At 37.6% G+C, this 27,019-nt stretch overlaps 1 protein-coding gene across 5 annotated transcripts in view; it reads left to right on the top strand.

Annotated features, from left to right (window-relative positions):
- NCOA1 (nuclear receptor coactivator 1) overlaps positions 1-27,019 on the top strand; it is a 159,229-nt gene that overhangs the window by 105,539 nt on the left and 26,671 nt on the right. For all 5 annotated transcript variants that reach the window (XM_030920914.1, XM_030920916.1, XM_030920915.1 and 2 more), the window contains 5 exons: positions 6,512-6,629; positions 8,223-8,391; positions 9,742-10,056; positions 20,220-20,321; positions 22,862-23,264. In XM_030920914.1, the coding sequence (XP_030776774.1) occupies positions 6,512-6,629; positions 8,223-8,391; positions 9,742-10,056; positions 20,220-20,321; positions 22,862-23,264 (1,107 nt within the window). The remainder of the gene's footprint in view (positions 1-6,511; positions 6,630-8,222; positions 8,392-9,741; positions 10,057-20,219; positions 20,322-22,861; positions 23,265-27,019) is intronic.

Below are 27,019 nucleotides of genomic sequence, written 5' to 3'. Positions count from 1 at the left end.
TCTCCCTTGAGGCTTCCCCTCCTGAGTACAGCTCCATAAGTGAAAGTATGCAAATAGGCCAGAATCTGTTTCACCTTGTGCTGATATGTTTGCAGAGGCCAAGAGCATAGAGGGGAAGATACCGAGGCAGATATGGGGGAGGTCAATAGATGCAGACAACCAGTCTACAATGTGTAGATATAGACAGGAAAGAAAAAAGAATTCAGAGGCCATAAGGCTAGGGAAACAAGTTGGATGTGAAAAAGGAAAAAAGAATTAAGGATTGCAGAAGGGAAAAGAAAGAAAAAAGATGGGAACAAAAATATGATAGCGTATAAAGAGAAGAAGAATCACTTCTGATTCTCTGCCCCACTCTTACCTCTAAATTGTCCATCACTACTGTTTACTAGAACCAGAGTCTACTATTGATTGGCCCACATCTTAAGCTTGTGCCCGCCCAGGAAAATCAAGCACCTTTCCTTACTTTAGTCTTCAATCTTAGCTAAACTGTGTCAAGTTCAAATATCTCGCATAAAATAGTTTATCATCCTCCTTCACCACCTGAGATACACAGTTAGAAGTAATGGCTCTATCCCCCATGACACTTACGTTTTTTTCTAATACTTTTCTTTGCCATTTTGCACTGTGTTCTGAGAGAATCTCTGAGCTCAACTTTCCAAATCAAAACTAAATCTTTAGCTATGTCCATTTTGCCCTTCAGTCCATCTATTGAGATCGTTTCATCATAGCTATAATTTTAAGATTTCTAAACATTCTTTTCCTTAGGAGTCTATTACTTTTTATGGATGCAATAGACTTTTTAATCTGTATGATGATATTTATTGTGATTTGGGGTTCACTCATTTTCTATAGTAACCCTTTTTTCTTCAACATTATTTTCTTCATTAAAGTTGCTTTCTTCCTACTGTTGACTTTTCTTGAATGTTTGGTAAATTTTGACTGTCTCTCCATATATATCGAAAAAGGTCTAGAATTTTAAAATGTTGGTAGCTAGTGTGTTTCTTTAGCTAAAGTAAGAAGCCCTTTTCCCCTGGCAGTGAATATAGATTCTGATTATAGAAGCCCTACTTCTCAGTTGTTGTGAGGAATAGGCCTTGGAGGTGGGGAAACCCCTTGTGGCAGCCCTAGCATCCCCTTTGGGAGATTCCCTGGGCAGAACTCCCATTTTTAGTCATATGCTCACAATTGTAATCCCATGGACAGGTGCCAGAGTCAGCTGCACTCAGAGCAATGGCCTGGCAGCAGCTGTTCAGCCATCCATAATTATCCCAGCAATTGCCCATGGCCTGTTCCTTTATTTGCTCAAATGACCACTAAGCCTGGAGTTGTTCTGGTGTTCTGGGAAAATTCCCCTCTTTGGAAAATCTTTCTCCTGTTACAAGTGTTTTCGTTTAGTTGAAGTTTCACAATCAGTTTGTTTCCATTTATGTTTTGTCTTTCAGAAATCCTTTGTTGTTTTAGTCTGCTGCCATGAAAATTTCTTCTGCCTTTCCTTCAGCTGTAGATTTGTGTTCCTCTTTTTTATTTCTTTAGTTATTTCAGTCATGTTTTTGGAGAGAAAATAAAATATAAGTAACAAATCTGCCACATTGAACCACTTGGGTTCGTTTACAAATGAGAAAACAAAGGTCCAGAGAAAAGGGAAACACATAAACACACACAGACAAAAACTTCCCCAAAGTAATACAACTAATATTTGCAGAATAACCAGGATTTAAATCTCAATCCACCTGGTTTCAAAACATGCTATTTGTATATACACACACACACCCCCCCAAGCAATGTGGCCAAGTGATTTAAATAATTTTGTTAGAAATATTCTGCCAGAGCACATCCAGGTAAACACTGCTTTTTCAATGGAGACAGCTTTTATGAGGGTATTATTGATCAGAATGTGTACAGCATGCCTCTTTGGCGGTACCTTCAGAACCTTTGCTGTGTCCTTTTGACTGTCTTCAAATCCCTATTCTTTGAGGGTAGATTTCACTTTTGAAAATGTCCAGAGTTATGTGGAACCAAATATGTTGATCTAAAAAGAAGAATGTTATTTTTTTTTAATCAAAAACTAAAAATAAGTGTACCTATGAGGAAACTTAGTTTCTTGAAGGACATGTGGACTGGTTGAGATAGTTCCTGAAGAATTCCAGAAATATCTAAGCATTGACATCACTGGAATAAGGAAATGACCGTGTGAGGCAGTTGTTTTTGTGTTCTGTGAACATATACATTCTGGGATAATTTATTTTAATCTTATTAATTTGTAGTACATCAAAAATATTATATAACTATAAACATCATTATGTTCACATGCAACATTTTCAGTACTTAAAAAGATCAATTTTTCAGCCTGGGCAACATGTTGAAACCCCTTCTTTACAAAAAATACAAAAATTAGCCAGGCATGGTGGTATGCGCCTGTAGTCCCAGCTACTTGGGGAGCTGAGACCAGAGGATCACTTGAGCCCCAGGAGGTGGAGGTTTCAGTGAGCCGAGATCATGCCACTGCACTCCAGCCTGGGTGACAGTGAGACCCTGTCTCAAAAAAAAAAAAAAAAATCCTTTGAGGTTACATTTCATGTTTTTGTTTATTTATTTATTTTTAGTGATTAAGATATTCACATGATTCAACATTCAAAAACATTTTTTAAATACATACTGAAAAATCTCTTTCTAGCAGTATTGTTTTTTCTGTACCTTCAAAAATTACGTACGTAGACTTCCCTTTTTAGAGGCCGGGCGCGGTGGCTCAAGCCTGTAATCCCAGCACTTTGGGAGGCCGAGACGGGCGGATCACGAGGTCAGGAGATCGAGACCATCCTGGCTAACACGGTGAAACCCCGTCTCTACTAAAAATACAAAAACTAGCGGGCGAAGTGGCGGGCGCCTGTAGTCCCAGCTACTCGGGAGGCTGAGGCAGGAGAATGGCGTAAACCCGGGAGGCGGAGCTTGCAGTGAGCTGAGATCCGGCCACTGCACTCCAGCCCCGGCGACATAGTGAGACTCTGCCTCAAAAAAAAAAAAAATACAAATAGTGTCATACTATGCACATTAGCTGTTCTGTATCTTAGTCATTTTTTCACTTAATGTTCTATGGATGTCATTGTGTATCAGTGCATAAAGAGCATCTTTATTCTTTTTTTATAGCTGTACAACTTCTTACAGTTATGCCAGAATTTACTTAACCAGTAGCCTGATAGGTATCTTTTGCTATTACAAAGCTGTAATGAATAATCTTATATAGAGATAATTTACCACATGTGACAGTATATCTGAGATACAAGTTCTGAATAGAATTGCTGGGTCAAAAGATAGATATTGCCAAATAGTCCTTTCGAGCAAGTGTTTCAGCTTACACCCTAACTGATAATGTTTCCATTTCTGTATATCCTTGCCAGTACATTGAATTATGTACTTTCTCATTTTTGCCCATCTGATGGTTTTATTTTTTTAGGTATCTCAATGTTATTTTAATCTATATTTCTTTTATCGTGAATTAGATCATATTTGAATGATTTTATATATTCATTTATGTTCATATTCTCTATTCACCTATTGTTTTGTTGGGTTTTTATCCTATTGGTTTATAGAATTTTTTATATATTAGAAAAATTAGTTCTTTGTCTACATCATGTTTTGAAAAAAATAAAACACTGTAACTACTGTGCAGTTACTGCCAAATGCAACCCAAAACTAAGCCAGAAACTTCCTTACCAGCAGCTGAAAAAATTAACTGTGAATATCAGAATCAGTAGATACTAAATCAACTGTTAGAAGAGTAGAATGTGCAAAAGCCACCCTCATGGTTAAGAAAATGCTCTCTACTTGATGTACAGAAATTTTTTTTCTGTAGCCTAATCTTGGAAGTGACAGAAATTTTTAAATTATTTCTTAATATAAGGATTTTTGTTTGTTTTTTGTTTTGTTTTGTTTGCTGGATTCAGTGTCCCTTTTAGCCATATTTTAAATGGAGGAAGTATGATGTTGAGCCCTTTGTAAAGATAACAAATGTTAATAGCTTGATCAAGGGATCCCTAGGGCTTGTTTTCTGCCCCTACTTCAGCTGCCTGTTTCCAGCAGAAATGACTGTATTGTCTTGTATTACATGTATACTTACTCAAGTTTGTATCACAGAAATGACCAAAAATATTTCATTTATTCTCTGGACAAAGAGAGAGAGCCTGTGCATTTCCTAGAAGAAATAGGTGAAACAAACCTTCACATTTTTTACAGAAGGCAGTTTCTAAAGAAAGTCGCAAAAGGTTGAAATGACTTTCAGAATAAAAACCAACTTCTTTTAAGCATACAGTCTATCCAAACAAAACTTTTTATTGAATCAAAATTTTATTAGTATGGGGATTTTTTTGTTTATTTTTGTTTGCTTAGTCACCAAACTCAGCATGTGAGTCTTATTTTGAAAATATTTTATCCAACTTATTTTCTTAACATTTTTTTCAAGACTAGTAAAATTAGATACTGTGTCCTATTATTGAGTCAAACTATCTTGTAAAACTTAGTATTGATAGTAGACAGTGGACAGCCATGTAAATTTTCTTAGACTTTTGAATTAATTAATTTTGGTTATAATAATTAAGATTAGATTTATTGAAGTAAGATTAAGGAATTAACATGTAGGCAGAGCTCTGGGACAGTTTTAGATAATCTTTGACCAACTTTCTGATTTAAATAATGACAGAAAGTAAGTGATTATTTCCCATTTTTGTTGTTGTTTTAGTTTGGTTGTTTTTGTTTGTTGTGTTTTTCAGAATCCTACAGAATTTGATTTCTCTGTCATTTGTCATGATAGAGATGAGGTTAATCGAAAGCTGTAATTATATACATTTAAAAGTAAATGTGTTTATATAACTTTTATTTCTCACTTATACTAAATATTGACTATACTTCACTTAAAAGCGAGCCTTGCATGAATTATGTAGCAATAATGTTCAGTAACTATCATTAAGTACATTTTGGGAGGCATCCTTAAATCTACTTATTCTTCATTCGTTCGAATGAGGGATCCTACCTCAATAAGCTTTCCCTTAAAACAAACTCCAAGGCTATTTTAGTTTTTAAAAAAAGATTCTGTTTGGGCTACTATAACAAAATACCACTGACTAGGTGGCTTAAACAACAGAAATTTATTTTCTCACAATTCTGGAAGCCTAAAGTAGATTTGATTTCTTCTGAGGCTTCTTTTCTTGGCTGGGAGATGGCCCTCTTCTCTCTGGGTCAGGTTATCCCTCTGTCTGTATTATCTTTCTCCTAATCTCCTCTTCTTGGAAAGACACTAGTCTTACTGGATTAGGGCCCACTGTAAAGACCCATTTTGACTTAGTTACATTTTTAAAGGCCCTGTCTCCAAATATAGTCACATTCTGAGATACCAGGGGTTAGGACTTCAGCATATTAATTTAGAGGGAGGTACAATTCAGCCCATAACAATGATCAATTAATATATATTCATTTTAGGTTAATCGAAAGCTGTAATTATATACATTTAAAAGTATATGTGTTTATATAACTTTTATTTCTCACCATTGGTTGGTTGTAATACCAACCATTGGATGGTTATTTGTAATAACCATCATAGAAAGAAAAGTAGCCTTTAATCTGACTACCTAAAGTGGAGCTAAAGTGTGTGTGTGTGTGTGTGTGTGTGTGTGTGTATGTGTGTATCCTCCCAGAATTTTTTTTATTAATATATATGAAATAGTTTATAAAAACAGTCATCTTGAAAATAATGTTTTGGAATATGTTTTCTTTTTTCATTTAACAGCACATTGTCAGTATCTATACCATAATTCATTCATCAGTCCCTCAATTTCTGGAATTTAGGTTATTTATAAATTTTTTTCTAGTATAAATAGTACAGAGATGACCATAAAGCTTTCCAAAAAAGCCTTACGGAGAAACTTTCTAAAATACATATACTATTTTCTTCAATTATAAAACACAATTCGACTTCTTTTTTCATTTGAGCCATCATTATAAGTCTCAGTTCTTATACTGTTACTGTACAGCTGTATTCTAAGATTAGCAACTGTAGAGCTGTGTTCATTTGCTACATGGCCTCAGATTCTAGTTTCTGTTCCTACCCCTGATAGAATGTATTTTATCTTTTGCTCACCACTCTCATTTCATGGTGATGACACTGTGTTACTTAAAGCATATTCTGTTACGATGTGACTGAAAAGCAAATAACCAAAATTGTTAAATTTATCTTTAAAATAAATAATTTCTGACAAAGTCCTGAGTGATTCTGGATAACATTAACCTATGTACAAACTTTAATATCAGATTTTCCTTGATTCAGAAATCTTTTTTCACTTTCTCATTTACTTTTTATTATATGGTCATATTAGATAGTTTAAAGTGCTGAATAAGTGACCTTTGTATCATTGAAGTCATACTTTAAAGGGGAAATCTCACTCTCCAATATATTATTTTTGAAAATACTATCATTTTATCCTCCACTGAGATAATGACTTCTTACCTTTTCTTCTTCAATCAGGATTACCTGAGCTGGAATTGGAAGCAATTGATAACCAATTTGGACAACCAGGAACAGGCGATCAGAGTCCATGGACAAATAATACAGTGACAGCTATAAATCAGAATAAATCAGAAGAGTAAGTAATACATTTTGTATTTTATAAGGTATCAGATACCAACTTCTAAACAGAGAACTATTTTTTCCAAACTAGATTTCAGTCTACAGTGGTATTTTGTGAGATATTAATAGATGTAAATACTTATTTAAAAAAAAAAAAAAGTGGGCCAGTGCAGTGGCTCTGGCCTGTAATCCTAACACTTTGGGAGGCAGAGGCAGGTGGATCTCCTGAGGTCAGGAGTTTGAGATCAGCCTGGCCACAATAGTGAAACCCTGTCTCTACTGAAAATACAAAAAATTTGCCAGACGTGGTGGTGCGCGGCTGTCATCCCAGCTACTAAGGAGGCTGAGGCAAGAGAATTGCTTGAACCCGGGAGGTGGAGGTTGCAGTGAACCAAGATCACGCCATTGCACTCCAGCCTGGGCAACAAGACTGAAACTCCGTCTCAGGGGGAAAAAAAAAAAAGTGAGGGTAGTGGGGCAAGGGAAAGACACTGAATTAAATAGATTTATTGACTACATGACCACAAGGCTAGTATACATTGTAATCACCAAGAGATTGATATAATATGTAGCTATTGTTTTATATTTCATGTATAACTTTAATTGATTACCATGATGTGTCTGGGACCTATGGATGAATTGGCCTCAGTATAATAATTATGTTGCTCTTGAACTTTTAGTTATATTTGTCCAGCATTTCTCTTCATTTGGTGCAAGAAGTTATAAGAAAGGAAAGTATACTTTTTCCATCTACTCAATGTCACATCTTGATTAGAACTGAATTTCTTACTCCCTACAGGCAGCCGTATTCCATAACACAGAGTGCATCTCATACCTGCCAACCATAGGAAGACTAGATAGTGCTGATTGTGGTTTAGTGCCTTAACTAGGAACTGTATTCCCATTTACCTTCCCAAAGGAAGAGTGCTAATAATTGTATTATTATATTAGTGTTATTAGGATTAGTATTATTTTGTATATATTTCTGTTTTATGTATCAGTTGGTATCAATTTGAATTAGACTGTGTATTTCCTACATGTAATCAATGAATAATTTGTTTTGTTGCTTAATACCTAGCATATTTCATTTTTCCAGTTTGATTTCTTTTGTAAATGGTAATCATGTCAACAATCAAGATGATTTGGTCATCTTTAAAAGTTAATATAATATGTAGTGTTTTGATTGTGGTTCAGTTATTAACAGTTAATGGCATTCATAAAATAGATAAATAGAAGTAGTAGAATAAATCTGAATTATAGGCTAAATGATTTTTTCTGAGTTTTTGGCTGATTTTGTTTTTACTTTTATTATAAGTTATTTCCCCTTTCTTAACTATGTTGGTTAATTTTCCAGGCTATTTCTGTAACATGAAGAATATGGGAACAAAGTTCAATGATTGACAAAAGAACGAAAAATATATTTAAGCTACATACCAAATACTCATTTAATTTCTGCACATTAAACATAGAACATACCATGGCGTTAGAATTGCCAAGCATCTCAACAGAGAATTTTCTAAGACCAAATTTGCACCTATATATGTATATAAAGATTGAATAAATTATTTGCTATGTCAGTCTGAAACTCTCTTGTTTTTTAATCCTGCAGCCAGTGTATTAGCTCACAATTAGATGAGCTTCTCTGTCCACCCACAACAGTAGAAGGGAGAAATGATGAGAAGGCTCTTCTTGAACAGCTGGTATCCTTCCTTAGTGGCAAAGATGAAACTGAGCTAGCTGAACTAGACAGAGCTCTGGGAATTGACAAACTTGTTCAGGTATTTATTAAAGTCAACATTATTTAACTGATGGAGCCCTAAGAAGCTAGAAAATTATTTTAAGCAAGATTTTAAAATAGTGTACCCACTGTGCTTTAGCTGTTTTATAATTTACCCCTTGTGAAACTTATCAAAATATATAATACATAGTTTTTTTTAAAGAAAAATATTATAATAATTAGAATTAGAAATAAGTCTTAGCTTTTCACCATGGAACAGAATCTTACAAGCTCCAGCCAGAATAGAATCCAGATTTATAGCATCACTTCTCATTTTAGAGCTTAATTTATCCTTCATTCATGCTTGTCTTCTGCCAGTATATTCCATGGTATTCCAACTTCCAGGTTAGCCTTTTTTAGATGATAGGGTGATAAAATCACTTTAGTGCATCTTGACCAGCATTTTTAAATAGAGTAGAATAGTGTAGAATACAAAGTGTGAGAATGCGTAACCCATAAAAAGAAGTCATGTTTTATGAAACTCCTTTCAGCTGCATATACGCACACACACACATGCACACATGCGCATGTGCGCAAATAGGTCACAATTTATATTTCTTACAGTAGGTAATAGTGAAAACATTTGGAAACCATAACACTACAGCTTTCTGTTACATCAGCTGTGGATTTTTTTTTTTTTTTCAAATAAAAGCATGAATTTTATATCTGAGATAGAAAAATGCCTGCTTGATCCCTCCTTTAAGAATCTACTTCCTATAGGCCGGGCACGGTGGCTCAAGCCCGTAATCCCAGCAGTTTGGGAGGCCAAGGCAGGCGGATCACGAGGTCAGGAAATCGAGACCATCCTGGCTAACATGCTGAAACCCTGTCTCTACTAAAAATACAAAAAAATTAGCCGGGCTTGGTGGCGGGAGCCTGTAGGCTCAGCTACTCAGGAGGCTGAGGCAGGAGAATGGCATGAACCCGGGAGGCAGAGCTTGTGGTGAGCCGAGATCGTACCACTGCACTCCAGCCTGGGCAACAGAGCAAAACTCTGTCTCAAAAAAAAAAAAAAAAAAGAATCTACTTCCTATAGTAAGCTATTAAATGTAAAGTTTATTGATTCTTAGGCTTTGCAATGAAGTTTTTTTCCAAACCTTTTAGTTATATTTCATTGATTTGGAGCCTTTATTTTAACTACATTGCCATCTCTGTACTGACATTTTAAATATCTCAGCTAATCTGTTACTCCATTTCAAAAGCAGCTTTTATAAATGATTTCTTTAGGTAGTAAACTTCTAGAGAGCATGAATTCAGAATGAATATATAATGATATTTTCTAGAAATACAGAAGCATATCACTTATTGGCAGAAATTTATTTGTAAAATATTCTGGCTTCTTTTCTAACAGGGGGGTGGATTAGATGTATTATCAGAGAGATTTCCACCACAACAAGCAACACCACCTTTGATGATGGAAGAAAGACCCAACCTTTATTCCCAGCCTTACTCTTCTCCTTCTCCTACTGCCAATCTCCCTAGCCCTTTCCAAGGCATAGTCAGGCAAAAACCTTCACTGGGGACGATGCCTGTTCAAGTAACACCTCCCCGAGGTGCTTTTTCACCTGGCATGGGCATGCAGCCCAGGCAAACTCTAAACAGACCTCCGGCTGCACCTAACCAGCTTCGACTTCAACTACAACAGCGATTACAGGGACAACAGCAGGTGAGTGCTCTTGTTTAGCAGTTGATACTTTTTTTTTTTTTTTTTGAGACGAAATTTCACTCTGTCTCCAGGCTATTGTGCGGTAATGCGATCTCAGCCCATGCAACCTCTGCCTCCCAGGTTCAAGCAATTCTCCTGCCTCAGACTCCCGAGTAGCTGGGATTACAGGTGTGTGCCACCACTCCCAGGTAATTTTTATATTTTTAGTAGAGACAGGGTTTCACCATGCTGGCCAGGATGATCTCGATCTCTTGACCTTGTGATTTGCCCACCTCGGCCTCCCAAAGTGCTGGAATTACAGGCGTGAGCCACCGCACCTGGCCAGCAGGTGATAGTTTTTAAAGACAGATACCAAAACTCTGTTCAAGGCAGCCCGGTTGCTACAATAAAAGTGTCAAGTCCACTCCCGGAACCTTCATGAAAGATTTGAAGAGCCACCCTTGATCTCCTAGGAAAGGGATAAGGGGCCTTTCACTCAGTTAAAGACAGTAGGCTCCTAATAAAGCACTTTGAGACCTACAACTTAAAGACAATTTAATTTTTATTTTTTGAGATACAAACCATTTAAGAGGAACATCATACGATTGTTAAATTAAGAAAACCAGCTTAATTTACAAAGTAGAGCATCAAGAGATACTGTTTATGATTACTGGAACAGAAAATAAAGTTTATTTATATTGTTTGAGGTTGGAGAGATTGATGCCTAGTGATGTTATTATATTAGGAGAATGAAGGAAAGGATAGTTTGGGGGCCTGGGAGTTGTGAGTGAGTTAAATCTTCTCTCTTATGACAGGAAATGAATAGGTGTAGTGGCATAAATATTTAAGATTGTATAAGCAACAGATACGGAGATAATCATTAAGGACCACAAGAGCAAATGGTTAAAAATGTCTGCTATGGGCCAGGCGTGATGGCTCACGCCTCTAATCCCAGCAGTTTGGGAGACCAAGGCTGGTGGATCACTTGAGGTTAGGAGTTCGAAACCAGCCTGGCCAACATGACGAAACCCCGTTTCTACTAAAAGTGCAAAAAATAAATAACTGGGCATGGTGGCACATGCCTATAATCCCCGCTCCTATGGTGGTTGAGGCAGGAGAATCACTTGAACCCGGTAGACGGAGGTTGCAGTGAGCCGAGATTGTGCCATTGCACTCCAGCCTGGGCGACAGAGTGAGACTCTGTCTCAAAAAAAAAAAAAAAAAACAATGTCTGCTGTGGAAAGGGGGACCTGAGCTGTAGATTGTTGCTTCTTGTTATGAATCTTGTAGTTTCTAAAATCATACTTGTATATTGCTTTGAATTTTTTTTTTTTTTTTTTTTTTTTTTTTTTTTTTTTTGAGACGGAGTCTTGCTCTGCCGCCCAGGCTGGAGTGCAGTGGCCGGCTCTCAGCTCACTGCAAGCTCCGCCTCCCGGGTTCACGCCATTCTCCTGTCTCAGCCTCCCGAGTAGCTGGGACTACAGGCGCCCGCCTCGTCGCCCGGCTAGTTTTTGTATTTTTTAGTAGAGACGGGGTTTCACCGTATTAGCCAGGATGGTCTCGATCTCCTGACCTCGTGATCCGCCCGTCTCGGCCTCCCAAAGTGCTGGGATTACAGGCTTGAGCCACCGCGCCCAGCCTGAGCCACCGCGCCCGGCCGAATTTTTATAAAAGTATTTAAAGAGGTTCCCTGGAGACTTACTAATTCAGGAAGGAAGAGAAAGAAGTAGATAAATTATACTGGAAAGGCAGTGTGATATAATGGTTTTAAGAGTTCTAGTTTCAAGTCCCAGTTCTAAACTTAGGTGGTTTGCCTTAATCAAGTGATTTACCTTTTAAAGCCTCTAATTCCTCATCTATAAAAAGAGTCTAATAAAGAATTCCTTTCCCTCACTGCTGGTTGTGTGGAATAAATGAGACAAAACATGTAAAGCTTGTAGCATAATGCCTGGCATATTGTAGCAGTTGATAAATACTAGCTATTACTATAAAGTTGCATTAATAAACATAATATGTGATATAAAATGTGCTTCCATTCTGTTTAAAAAAAGGAAGATGATGAAAGGAAGAGAAAAGGAGAACTAAGAAAGGAAAATTTTTTTTTAATGATAGAATAACAATAAAAGGAATAATTTTTTAAATGCTAGGGTGGAGTAAAGGATTCAAAGAAGAATTAAAGGAAGAGAGAGGAAAAGAGAAAGAGAAGGAATCATAAATGTTCTGAGATATTAATTGAAGACAAACTACTTCTTGTAGCTTTCCATTCATCTTTAGATAGAGGGCACCAGAATAAGAAATGCTTAGTAGTTTCCCCATGTTTAATTTTTCACAGAGCATATTTAGGGGACTGTACTAGGTACTATAAAGAATACAAGGAATGAAAGAAACAGGTAACTGCTTGGCTTTTTGACTACAAAACCTGAAACCGTTTTGACTACATACCTGAAAAGTTAAGTGACACTGCAAGCAGTACATGATTAAGGGCTAAACCAAAAAAGTAAAGGAAAGTGTAGGTGTGCTAGTTTCTCATTTTACAATGTAAAGTTCTGTAAATACTGCCTAATATTAAAGGGTCAATGAGCAAGGCCAGACCAAGGGTCTAGGTCAGGTTCGTGAATGAATGGAATGATGATTCATGCTTGGTTCAGAAAAAAAGTTGTTTTGGCTTTCTTTTGCTCCTAAAACAGCTGATAAGCAGAGAAGCCCTGCAAAGGTAGGAGAATAAGATGCAAATAGGTGAAAGTTGCTGTTCTTTGCTTCCTTTAAATCTCATGAATGCCTATCCAGAGATGGCATGGTAGCCCAACAGAGTATAAAGTATCCACCAAGTCGAAGAAACACAGAATTTGGGGCTTACTATGTTATAAACCCCAGAAATGTCTATACGCAAAAACAACTTATACTGCCAACTAAGACAGTAACTCTGCTATCTAATGAGCCACATCCAGGCCTGTTCTTTCTGTTCTAAGCCATAAGTTCTTACTGTTTCAGCAGTAGGTCACTCAGCTTCACTTGTACTGCAAATACTAGGAATTTTCCATGTGTCCACTTAAGGGCTTTCTGTGAGCAGGTCTGGCCAAGGTTCTCAGTCAGTGTCTTAGTTAAGATGCTTTCAGCCACAAGGAAAGAAAAAAAGATCGGCCAGGCGCGGTGGCTCAAGCCTGTAATCCCAGCACTTTGGGAGGCCGAGACGGGCAGATCACGAGGTCAGGAGATCGAGACCATCCTGGCTAACCCGGTGAAACCCCGTCTCTACTAAAAACTACAAAAAACTAGCCGGGCGAGGTGGCGGGTGCCTGTAGTCCCAGCTACTCGGGAGGCTGAGGCAGGAGAATGCCGGGAACCCGGGAGGTGGAGGTTGCAGTGAGCTGAGATCCGGCCACTGCACTCCAGCCTGGGCAACACAGCGAGACTCCATCTCAAAAGAAAGAAAAAGAAAAAAAGATCAACTCAGCATAGTAAAACAGTAAAGAAAATACTTTGACCCAACTGACAATTCAAAATGGAGGCAGACCAAGGTGTGGTTACTTCAGAGATTCAGGGATGTTATCAAGGACCTAGGTTCTTTCTCTTTTTGCTCTGGAATCCTTGGCATGCCATGATTACAAATATCATAGGCAAACAAAACTATAACTAGCAGAAGAAAAGGGACTGTTTCTTTCCTATGTACCTCTTTCCAAAAGCCAGGAAACTTTTTCCAGATGGTCTTCCCACCCCATCCCCCACCAAAAAAAGAAAAAAAGGAACCAAAAAAAAAAATTAAAAAGGGAGAAAAATATTTCACATGTCTGACTAGTCCGAACTGAGTCACATGTACACCCTTAACCAGTGGTTCGCAAAGACTGACTGAGAGTACTCCTGGATTACCCCTGGAGTTGAGTGATTTGGGATGATCAGCTGAACAAAATCTATTCTGTCTTCAAGAAAGAATGGGAGAATCAATGGCTGTGGGTTGGCAATAACAGTGCCTGATTAAATCAAGAAATTGAGGTTTAAATGTATTGTTTAAAGTTATATAGTTAAATTCACAGTTGGGATAAAATAGTAAACTGAGGTAGTATCCTGACTTAAATCCTATTAAATGACAGGTTGTATTTTTTTGTGTGTGACTAAGTACATGTCAGTGTAGACAAAAAATGAATACCATTAGTGCACTAAAAATTAAGTCATTCTGAAATATAAAAAGCAAACATGAGAAAGAAAATTATATGTAAATAATACAACTGTTTATATAGAAAATCCTAAAGAATCTATAGGGAATTTAGAACAAATAGAGTAGTTCAGCAAGGATTTTAGATAAAAGAACAAGAAATAAAAATGACAATTCTTTTTACTGGAAAATTAATTAAAAATACATTCAGACCAGGCACAGTGGCTCATGCCTGTAACCCCAGCACTTTGGGAGACCAAGGCGGGAGGATCACCTGAGGTCAGGAGTTTGAGACCAGTCTGGCCAACATGGTGAAGCCCCGTCTGTACTAAAAATACAAAAATTAGCCAGGTGTGGTGGCATGTTCCCAGGTACTCAGGAGGCTGAGACAGGAGAATCACTTGAACCTGGGAGGTAGAGGTTGCAGTGAGCCAAGATTGTGCCATTGCACTCCAGCCTTGGCGACAAGAATGAAACTCCATCTCAAAAAAAAAAAGAAATTCACACTGTTGAAAACTTAGAAGACTGAAACTCATAATTGAAAGGCAAGAAGAATATCCAAATAAAAAATACTCATGAAAGAAATTATATCTTCTAATTGGTTGTTGCTAGTAAAAAGATGACAATTGTTCCAAATTTAATCAGTAAATTCAGTGGAATTCCAACAAAATCTCAACGTGGAATTTGACAAATAGATGCTAAATTTGTTTTAGAAGCATCAATACAATCTTGAAGTATTAATAAAATGAGGGTATACTTGCTCTACTGATATCAAGATTTAAAACAAAGCTTTAAAGATTAAAGCAGGCCAGATATGATGGCTTACACCTATAATTCCCCCATTTTGAGAGGCTCAGGCAGGAAGATTGCTTGAGGTTAGGAGTTTGAGACCAGCCTGGGCAACATAGCAAGACTCTCTCTCTACCAAAAAAACAAAACACAAAAAGCCAGGTGTGGGGATATGCACCTGTAGTCCCAACTACTCAGGAGGCTAAGTTGGAAGGATGGCTTGAGCCAGGAATTCAAGGCTGCAGTGAGCTGTGGTTGTGCTACTCATTCCAGCCTGGGTGGCAGAGCAAGACATTGTCTCTAAAAAAAAAATTAAAACAGTGTGGAACTAGCATGAGGATAAATAGTTCTACCATAATAGAGTTCTACATAATAAAGGGTTCTGCATAATAGCTCTGCATAATAGAAAGCCCAGAAACACACCCAGACATATTGGAGAGACTTAATAAGAGACAGAGGTGACAATGGGGAAAGAATGGCATGCATCATAAATGCTGGTACATTTGACTATTCATGAGGAGGAAAAAATTAAATTAGATCCTCATCTTATACAAGACACAAAAATAAACTCTTAAGTGTTTTAATGACCTAAATGTGAATATGAAAATATCTCTGTAGCCTCTTTAAAATGACATAAAGGAAAAAGTTAATGTTTACATTAAAATTTAAGACCTACAAGACAAAAGACACCATAAGCAAGGTTAAAAGGCAAGACAAAGACTCAAAGAAGATATTTTCAACCCATATGACTGGCAAAGGACTAGTATCCAGAATACACCCAGTTTGTAATGTGCTATTCATAATATATTTACCTCACTGGATTGATACCCATCTGTTCACTTATTGGTTATATCCTCTCCTTCCCTCTTCCCAAATGCAGGAGACTGTAAGCATCTCATAGCAAGAATTTAGCACCATGCCTAATGATTTGAGAAAAGAAAAAGGAGTATACTCAGATATACATTATAGTTTGTTTCTTTTTAGTGAATTTTAAGATCAGTTTAAAAACATGTTAAAAAAATAAAATGTATAAATAGATATCATTTATTGACCCTAAGTATATCTCACTGGCTGGTATATACTTTTTACTCCTTGTGTAAAGCAGTAAAAATATTATAACATTTTAAATTCAATTATAGAGTTATGAATAAATCCCCAGTTGGGAGGAGAGATATGAAAAACATCTTAGGAAACTAGTATATCTGTATTGTTTGAGACTGTTAAAAAACAGCAAAAAGGAAGGAAGGAGCTGATGATTAAAAAGTAATACAAAGTTACAAGCCATTAGGTGTAATACTGACTTACTTCTCAAATGAGCAAAGACCCAAGAAATATATCCGTAATATCAATAAAGGACATCTAAAATTCTATTTCGGGAAAAAGAACAACAGCAAAAATGGGTAGACCTGCTGCTTTTAGAAAATGGTATCATAGGTCGGGCACGGTGGCTCACGCCTGTAATCCCAGCACTTTGGGAGGCCAAGGTGGGCGGATCACGAGGTCAGCAGATCGAGACCATCCTGGCTAACACGGTGAAACCCCGTCTCCACTAAAAATACAAAAAATTAGCCAGTCGTGGTGGCGGGCACCTGTAGTCCCAGCTACTCGGGAGGCTGAGGCAGGAGGATGGCATGAACCTGGGAGGTGGAGCTTGCAGTGAGCGGAGATAGCACCACTGCACTTCAGCCTGGGTGACAGAAAAAATCATAATAAAAAAATGAAAAAATGAAAAGAAGGCCGGGCACAGTGGCTCACACCTGTAATTCCAGCACTTTGGGAGGCCAAGGCGAGTGGATCACCTGAGGTCGGGAGTTCGAGACCAGCCTGACCAACATGGAGAAACCCTGTCTCTACTAAAAATACAAAATTAGCCGGGCATGGTGGCATATGCCTGTAATCCCAGCTACTTGGGAGGCTGAGGCAGGAGAATCGCTTGAACCCAGGAGGCAGAGGTTGCGGTGAGCCAAGATCTCACCATTGCACTACAGCCTGGGCGGCAAGAGCGAAGCTCTGTCTCAAAAAGAAGAAGAAGAAGAAGAAAAAGAAAATGGTATCATATTAGCTGACAAAACATACAAAAAAAAAAGAAGAAAAAGAAAATGGTATCATATTAGCTGACAAAACATACGATTTTTCTACTCCAGTTTTGTTTTCTTCTTCCCTAGCAAGGATCATGATCTTCAAAACTATCAAGAGGAGAATATAAAGAAAAAGTGACAGGGAGACACATAAACAAATATGGTATAGTTAGCAATCTTAAAACAAGTGAAATCCAGATATGTATGTGTTAGGGTACTGAACAAATGTATGTATCTGACTTTATAAGAACCACCATTGATAATCTTTTATATATTGTAGAGAATAGAAGTGATCAGAAAACAGAATTAGGATTAAAGGACAGAAAAGAAGACAAACATTTTACCTTCAGGTTTCTGGCAATAGAAAATGCCTGATAGAACAAGAAACTTCTTCAAAGAATACTTTTGTCTTTGCAAGAATTTGTGCAGTAGCTAGCTCAGGGTTTCTCAACCTTGGCACTTTAACATTTGGGGCTGGATAATTCTTGATATGGGGGAGATGTTGTGTGCATTAAGGATGTTTAGCAGCATTCCTGCCTCTGCCCACTAGACGTCAGCAGTACCTCCTCCCCAAGTTGTGATCAGCAAAAATATCTTGCCAAATGTCCCTTGTTTGGCAGAATCACCCCTAGTTGAGAACCTCTAGGCTAGATAATCATCTTTTAGGTTTCCTATAGAAGGACTTCTTGGTAAAGCATTGGGAAAAATATCCATTCCAGCAGATAAAGTGACAGCTAGCCTGAACTGCGTGTGTTTATTTTATACTTGTGAATGGGTTTGCCCTCTTCCACTGGCCACAAGCCCCACATTTCCTTTTGTTCTACAACAAGCCTTTTAACCTGTGTTTGTGTCTAAGGACTAACAACTAATCTCCTCCCATCCCCCACCTCTCTGAAAGTTAAGATTTCCAAGGAGCTAAGGAATGTAGTGATCCTTTTGGGAAGGCTTTGTTGGAAGAAGTGGAACTTGACCTACTTGTTAAAAAACAAAGCATTTTAATAATTGAAGAAAAGAGGCAGGTCAAAGTAGGACAGATGTACACAGCACTAGTCAGGTTACACACACAGATAGTCAAGGGGAGGAAAAAATGAACAAGGGTTAATTCAAGCACAGAAATAGATCAGGTTTCCTATAACAGATAGTACTTGTAGATTTATGCTATTTAGAATAATTCCTTCTACTTCTTAAAAAAAGCCTGTTACTACTTGTCAGACATCTTTCCTCCATCCCTACCCATTTCATTTGTATATTATCTCACAATTCAAAGAACATATAAAGCTATATGTTTGGAATGTATTTTTACCTGTCCTCATTGCCTCCTCTCCTGTTCTTATACTTGCTGTTCCCTCTGCTTCAAGTTAACTCTGCCCTCCTCCTTGCCACCTCGCATTCTCATCCTTCAAGACTGCTGAGCTCACTCATGCTTCATGGTCCCTGTCTTCATCCCTAGGCTGAATGAGCTGCTGTCTCTGTGCTGCCGTAGATGTGTCTGTCTATGCAGACAAAGCACCTGTGCATTTTACTGTTGTGCGTTGGCTTTTGCCGTTCAGTAGGGGACTCTCAGAAGGACAGGAATTTGCTCACCTTTGTAACCTGCAAACTTTATACAGTATCTTGAATGTACTGAGTTTTTAAATAAATCTTTATAAAATTAACTTGGTTTATTTAAATTTATGAATATGGTCTTTCAAGTTTAAGAAGTATGTCTGTTTTGGTATTTAAGAGTCTTTTTGACTTTTAAAACTATAATGTTGGTATCTTTCTTTTTGAAGTAACTCAGAACTTCAAAAAGAAGTTTTAACTTATTCCACAATGCCTTAGAGTTGTCATTTTAACATTTATATTATAATGAGCTTTTCCCAAAAATTGGTTTGTTTTCTGATCTAATGGGAGTCAGAAAATGACTGAAGCTAGAATTAAGAGTTGAGCTATTTGGTGACAAGAGATTTAATCACGTTCATAGCTCTTTGGATTCTTAGAAAACTTCCGTAGGCTTTCTAGTTTATATATAATATATTGAAATATATTAATGTATGATATATACATATAATTTGTGTTATACAAGGTATCATTAAACATAAAATAGTATTAATATTATTGTTACTGTTATCTTCCTGAATAGTTTATTCATATCAAATTATTGAGGAAGAAATGTTTTAAGCTATAGACTGTTTGCAAGAAAATCTCATTTCCAAAAATGCTTCTTCTGTTATCAGATACAGTTAAGGTATGCCTGGCATGCCTGTGACCTGGAACCTAATCCTGGTCTAGACTGATCTTCCAAACCAGTGTTCATAGAAAATTGTTCTGGGAGATGGGTGTTAATGGTTAGATGTCAGAAAAAAGGGTTCATGATAAATAAATTGCATAGTATATCCCTTCTTGGAGATCCACAATGTGCTTTTGGCCAATTAAAGGCTTATAAAATTTCTGCAGTAAATAAATCTATTTTACCTTGTGTAACCCATCATTTCCAATACTTAATACAGCACAGAATGCTGTTTTCCCAACACATCTATTAATATCCTGCAGAACAATGTTTTTTAGCATACCAATTTGGGAAACTGGTCTAAAGTAATTACTTTTTCTAGTTAAATAAATAATCCATTTTTTCAGACCATTTGTTTCTTACGTAATACTGTCTAGCTAATGAAATTGTATTGGATTTTCCCCAAATATGTATCCACCAGATATAGTACCTCCAAGTGAGAATACCATCCAGCTTGCTCAACTTTCCCTTCATCTTTTAGACCTTTGTAAAATGTGCCCTTATTGTATGCCTGCTTTTACATTTATAATATTTTAAGACCTAAGGCTGGTATTTCTTTGTCTCCATTACAGCAGTTATCTAAAATAACTATTACCATGTTTTTGTTGTTGTTGTTTGTTTGTTTTTGAGACAGAGTCTCGCTCTGTCACCTAGGCTGGAGTGCAGTGTGTGTGTATCCCACTTTTAAATACTTTGCCATAGTGTTTTGGAGGCAATAAGTGTTTTATAAATGTTGGAAACTACCGGCCTTTTGGAAAATAAACATAGGAAATAATTTTACCAAACCTGCAACACTAAAACTTTTTAGTAGTCAATAGAAAGTTTGTGTTACTTTCTAAGGCCAGTGTTGTGCTTGTGTGTAGAAATATGGTATCTTACTGTTTCCATTTTTCTCTAGTTGATACACCAAAATCGGCAAGCTATCTTAAACCAGTTTGCAGCAACTGCTCCTGTTGGCATCAATATGAGATCAGGCATGCAACAGCAAATTACACCTCAGGTAATGTGAGAAAACCAGAAGTCATTAGTACTTCTTTAACCCACACAGTGTTTCATAAAGTGTTGACTTGAGTGTCTTTGAACTGGTCTGTGAGCTGATCTTTTAATGATGTTTGTAGTGTAGTTTTCTTCTAGAATGAATTAATAATTACTTTTGATATCTCTTACTGATATTTGATCTAAAGCAAATGGTGCTTTTTGTTTTATTGTTATTATTGTCATTGTTATTGGATACCAGATGACTAAGTAGAAAAAGCTCTTATTGCTGTAGTGAATAGCACCAGTAACAGGAAGCCTCTGATATGAAACTATGTGAACGGTACCCGAAACCTGATCAAAACCCAGTCACATTGCTAAGCTGTCTTAACTATCTTGTGTACTATATTCAGTCTGAACATCAGCATTTTCTAACTTTTATTTATTTTTTAAATCCCTTTTTTAGTAAACCCAGCGCCATTAGAACTTTAAACATAAAAAGAACTAGGTGGACTTCTAAATGTTACCTAGTACTCACTCCCTACTTTACCCCCATACATACTTAAAAATTTTTTGTTTCAACTACTTACTTTTATTTCATAACAAAGTTGATGTAAAAGGGAATTTTAGAGGATTCAAACAGTACTCTTTTCCTCTCCACAATATGGAACTAGATGGATTAGGGGCAAATACAGGAAGCCAGCACCTGTATTATTAAAGGGATAGATACAGCCATGCATCACTTAAAGACAGGGATATGTTCTGAAAAATGTGTTTTTAGGCAACTTTGTAATTGTGCAAATGTCATAGAGTGTATTTACACAAACCTACATGGTATAGCTTACTTATACATCCTGGCTATGTGTATATCCTATTGCTCCTAGGCTACAAACGTGTACAGCATGTTACCGTACTGAATACTGTAGTCAGTTGTTATGGTATTTGTATATCAAGACATACCTAAACATGGAAGAGGTACAGTAAAATACTGTAGTACTATAACCTTATGGGACCACCGAATTTGGTCCGTCGTGTGCAGCTGAAATGTCTTATTACTAAAATGCCTTATTGCTGAAATGTCTTTATGCATCACGTGACTGTATTGACTGAAGCTGTTGGTAAGCAGCAGTTATTGACAGCTTCATGGATCCAGATTTCAGTTTCTCTGTCTTACAATTTATCAATCTTAGTGCTAGCTATTTCAGGAGTAATTAGGTTGTAAGGAAACAAGACCCCACTTTTGGATTCACATAAAGATAATTCCTTTCAGAAAGTCTTATTTCATAGTGTCTTCTAGATTAGACTGTATGTAGTTGGCAAGAGCTGTATGCTTTAACCAGATTCTCAATCTGAATTGACATTTTCCAAAGAAGGCTTTATTGATGTTGCCATGTTATATTGAAAAAGTGATTTTAACCTAATTTGACCACTTTTTTCCTCATCCATAATATTACAACTGTTAAACCACTTACACTAATGCCTGGAATAATCTGAAACTCCAATAATAATACAACATAGCTGTTTTCATTTATTTTTTTTTTTACTATTTTATTTCTACTTATTTTCTTTTTAAGTGATGATTTCTTAGGCATTGGATCCTAGATTTCTGAATCTTCCTTTTTTAATGGTATTTGTAGGTTTTTTCTAATTGTAAAGGTAATACACGTTCATTGTAGATAATTTGGTAAATACAGAAAAGTATAATGAAGAAAATTAAAATCACCTATAATCACATTTTATTCATTTAAATAAAGTCAGATAATGATCTCAGTGAGGAAAGAGGAAAACTAGGTTTCTCCTTACCAGAAACACAGTAAAATTTTTGGAATTGAAAAAGTCTTCTAATGATCTAATGAAGGATAGGACAGAAGTAATCGGCCGGGCGCGGTGGCTCAAGCCTCTAATCCCAGCACTTTGGGAGGCCGAGACGGGCGGATCACGAGGTCAGGAGATCGAGACCATCCTGGCTAACACGGTGAAACCCTGTCTCTACTAAAAATACAAAAACTAGCCGGGCGAGGTGGCGGGCGCCTGTAGTCCCAGCTACTCGGGAGGCTGAGGCAGGAGAATGGCGTAAACCCGGGAGGCGGAGCTTGCAGTGAGCTGAGATCTGGCCACTGCACTCCAGTCCAGGCGACAGAGCGAGACTCCGCCTCAAAAAAAAAAAAGAAGTAATTAAGCACATTTTCTTTCACCTCCTTATGGTCTTCATGTTTCTCTTAATAATGGTTATGGCCAATATTATAATACTAATCAATATATACTGTCTGAATTTTTCAGTTCTGTGTGACTTTTAATTGAGAATATACGTGCTCGTTTATAATGGTCAGATATTGTTTAGCATTTCTTGACTACTTTTAGTCTGTAAAATGTACTTAATTCATTTTTTCTCCTGTGTGTGTTACTTAAGAGGTTTTCGTTCCTTTTCTGTTTTAGTTTCCCTTGTACAGTGATAATTGCTATGTACTTTATTGCTCCACGAAAGTAGGTTTTAATCCAATAAACTCTCCAGGATAGAGAGTGATTATAATAATTTTAGTAAGTGAGTTTTTTCCTGCTTTTCAGCCACCCCTGAATGCTCAAATGTTGGCACAACGTCAGCGGGAATTGTACAGTCAACAGCACCGACAGAGGCAGCTAATACAGCAGCAAAGAGCCATGCTTATGAGGCAACAAAGCTTTGGGAACAACCTCCCTCCCTCATCTGGACTACCAGTTCAAATGGGGAACCCCCGTCTTCCTCAGGGTGCTCCACAGCAATTCCCCTATCCACCAAACTATGGTACAAATCCAGGAACCCCACCTGCTTCTACCAGCCCGTTTTCACAACTAGCAGCAAATCCTGAAGCATCCTTGGCCAGCCGCAACAGCATGGTGAGCAGAGGCATGACAGGAAACATGGGAGGACAGTTTGGCACTGGAATCAATCCTCAGATACAGCAGAATGTCTTCCAGTATCCAGGAGCAGGTAGGAGGGTCACCACTTTATGTTGTTCTAACTAATCCATACAGGCTTAGGTCTCTCTCCATCTTCATGTCCTTTCTCGGACATTAAAACAGTGTGTGGAAGAGGAAAGATGCTGACATGGGAATCTGGAGACCCAGGATTCAGACTCAGCTTTTGACACTAAATGATTGACTGGTTTGAGGCTTATCTCCCTTTTGTAGCTGAGATGATTGAATTAGAGGATCTGTAAGGACCTGTCTGACTCTAAAATTTTGGGCATTTTGTATACAAAGTACATTCCTTTTTTTTTTTTCTTTTTTGTTAGACGGAGTCTCGCTGTGTCATCCAGGCTGGGAGTGCAGTGGCACAATCTCAGCTCACTGCACCCTCCACCTCCTGGGCTCAAGTGATTCTCCTGCCTCAGCCTCCCGAGTAGCTGGGATTACAGGCATGCGCCACCGCGCCCAGCTAATTTTTGTATTTTTAGTAGAGACAGGGTTTCACCATGTTGCTCAGACTGGTCTTGAACTCCTGACCTCAGGTAAGCCACCACACCCGGCCTGTTCTCTTATTTTTTAATTTCTCTCATTGATCTCTATGAGAATTCAATGAAAGCATTCCCCACACAATGGATTTTAGTACATTAATTCAAAATTCACATGTAGTTTTTTCATTGTGTGTGAGATTTTGTTTTTGCCAATTTGCACAAGGATAATTTATCTCCACAGGGTATCTCAGACTACTCATTGGTGTCATCACTCTCAGCTGCTGCTGTTGCAGCTTCCTCTCCAGCCTCAGTCAACTTTCTGGCTTCCAAAAGCTTTTTTCTTTTTTAATCTTTCTTTGGCACTGACTTCCATTCTCTTTGTCCTGGGTGATAATATCTTTTCTTATTTCTTTTCTGTCACTTTGAGATTCTAGTAGGTAATGGCAGTGATACACACTTGATTAGTCTACTCTGTTTAATCAGACTTTTATGCAAAATTAATTGTCAATTCCTGAAAAATAATTGAAATAAATCCCTTGATTATATAAATGAAAGAAAATAGGTAAATTTTAAGACTCATTAAAAATGAATTCGCCGGACGTGGTGGCTCAAGCCTGTAATCCCAGCACTTTGGGAGGCCGAGACGGGCGGATCACGAGGTCAGGAGATCGAGACTATCCTGGCTAACACGGTGAAACCCCGTCTCTACGAAAAAATACAAAAAACTAGCCAGGCGAGGTGGCGGGCGCCTGTAGTCCCAGCTGCTCGGGAGGCTGAGGCAGGAGAATGGCCTCAGCCCGGGAGGCGGAGCTTGCAGTGAGCAGTGAGCTGAGATCCGGCCACTGCACTCCAGCCTGGGCGACAGAGTGAGACTCCGTCTCAAAAAAAAAAAAAAAATGAATTTCAATGAGAAAGCTGCTGTTTGACTTGAATAAAATGTCAAAGTTATACAGATATTTTTGACATGGCAGTATGCTTATCAGTTTTGACAGCCAAATCAATTTAGAGTTTCCATTGTGATGGTAGCAAGTACTAAAATCCTTTGACTATCAAATTAAGTATCTAAAGATTTGTGCCAGAGAGCACCAGAACTTTCAAAGAGATTTTAATCAAAATTATGCCACATCAGTTTCTTTGTCCTCAAGACAATGAAGTCATCTTTGGCTGGTTTATATCACTGACGCTATCTGTGTGGGCAAGAAAAGGATTATAAATCCATATTTTCATTATATGGTTGCCTGAACAAGAGTGTGGCCTTCAAAAGGGTTTTGTTTCCATGTGTCTTACAATTTCTGTATGCAAAGAATTTGACAAAGCTTTTTCACTTTAGCTTGCAGAAGTACTTCCTCCAACATTAGAAGACTTATGTAGTTATCTGCATCCCCATTCCTCCTCCAAAATGACAACCTGACTAAAACAGCAAATGGGTTTTTAGCAGCATTCCTGATATTGATTGCAGAGCCCTAAATCAAAATATTTATCTCCTGCATTAGGGGAAAAAACTAACTAGAAGTAAGCCAAACATTAATAAATTCCTCATGAAATTATTCTAAGGATTTTTTTCTATTAAAAAAATAGAAGTAGTATTTCTGTCCATTTTCAGGCATGCACTTTAAAGTTTTCTCCAGAAAGTCAAGAAAGGAGGACTTTATATCCTGCTTTCATTCCTTGACAAAGCAACCTGGAAAGGTGGGCCTTCAGTGCCCCAGTTCTCATGAAATTGACAAGTTTCTTTCACAGTTGTGCCTCTAGTCTTTGATCTGAGTTGTGTCAGCATAGAACAAAGTGAGCTGAAATAATGGAGTGGGTGGAGCTTCCTCTTTCCCCGTACCATGATGGGAAAGATGTGTTGCCACCTATCATGAGTATCTGGTGCCTGGGTTTTTCTTCCAGACCAACTTTTGATTGACAAAAATATTTTCACAAAATAATAATTTGCTTTTTATAAAGTCAGCATTCATACTACAAACAAAACCCAGAAGCTGCGTGCAGTGAAGAGAACAGCAGTTTCATCCAGTTGCAAACTGAAATGAAATGGCAGGGCTGTCAGTTCTTCCATGGACTGCTTCAAAATAATACTGGAAAAATGTTTAGCTTTTCTGGAAAGAGTAAGAACGTTTAAAGATGCAATATTTTAAATTTCTGTCACCACTCTTAATTATAAACTTGCTCCAAATTGATCGGCAGTCTGGTAGAGGACCAGGTTTTGTGTTGGCACAAAATCAAGTTCTGGAAAACTTCCAGCCTTTTCAAAAACAAAAACAGTTTATTGTGGCTTAAGGAAATCCAGATAGAAAGAAGGGCTCTTTGGCCTTTGTTGGTTTTATGCTTCTATTCCTAAGAAATAGAAAGTACCAAAATATATGTGTTCCCAACATGTTTCCAGGTTTGACAAATTAAGGTCCATAATCCAGCCCACTTGTTTTGGTTAATAAAGTTTTACTGGAACACAGCCATACTTACTGCTCTGTGTATTATCTATGGCTGGTTCCACATAGAAGAGTTGAGTAGTTGTTAAAGAAACTTTATGGCCTGCAAAACTGAAAACATGTATTATCTGGCCCTTTGCAGAAAAAGCTTGCTGATTTCTGTGTTAAGTGATGACAGTAAAACCAATGAATAACTGCATTAGCTTTACTTTATATCCTTTGCTTTCACCTCTTTCTGATTAATATAGGCCCCAAGTAAATAAAGGAACATGTAAGTCATAGTAATGGCAGAGTAAGTTTTCTTGTATTTCTGAGAGCAAGAAACTTCTAGGCTACCATGCTATGATGATGAGTGTGCAAGAACAGAATCAGACATTTAGAAATTGTTGTCTATTAACGCAGTATTCAAAGTAAATATGAGAAATTGGTTTCTTTAGTGTATCTGCCCACTTCATGGATTCCTTGAAGCCCATTTAAAGACCTCTTTTCTGTGAACTACAATAAAATCCTCTTCCACCTATTCCTCCTCAATGATCTCATCTCCTTTTGGGGTTTCAGGGACCTTTACATGCTAGTGACTTTATTCTCTATCTCTAAACAGTATCTCTCAGCTCATATGTACAGCTGCCTACTGGATGCACATACTTGCATTTTCTTTTTTTTTTTTTTTTTTTTTTTTTTGTTTGAGACTGAGTCTTGCTCTGTCGCCCGGGCTGGAGTGCAGTGGCCGGATCTCAGCTCACTGCAAGCTCCGCCTCCCGGGTTTATGCCATTCTCCTGCCTCAGCCTCCGGAGTAGCTGGGACTACAGGCGCCCGCCACCTCGCCCCGCTAGTTTTTTGTATTTTTAGTAGAGACGAG

The sequence above is a fragment of the Rhinopithecus roxellana genome, chromosome 17 (assembly GCF_007565055.1).
Source record: "Rhinopithecus roxellana isolate Shanxi Qingling chromosome 17, ASM756505v1, whole genome shotgun sequence".
Lineage (NCBI taxonomy): Eukaryota > Metazoa > Chordata > Mammalia > Primates > Cercopithecidae > Rhinopithecus > Rhinopithecus roxellana.
This window is presented reverse-complemented; position numbering and strand designations above follow the sequence as displayed.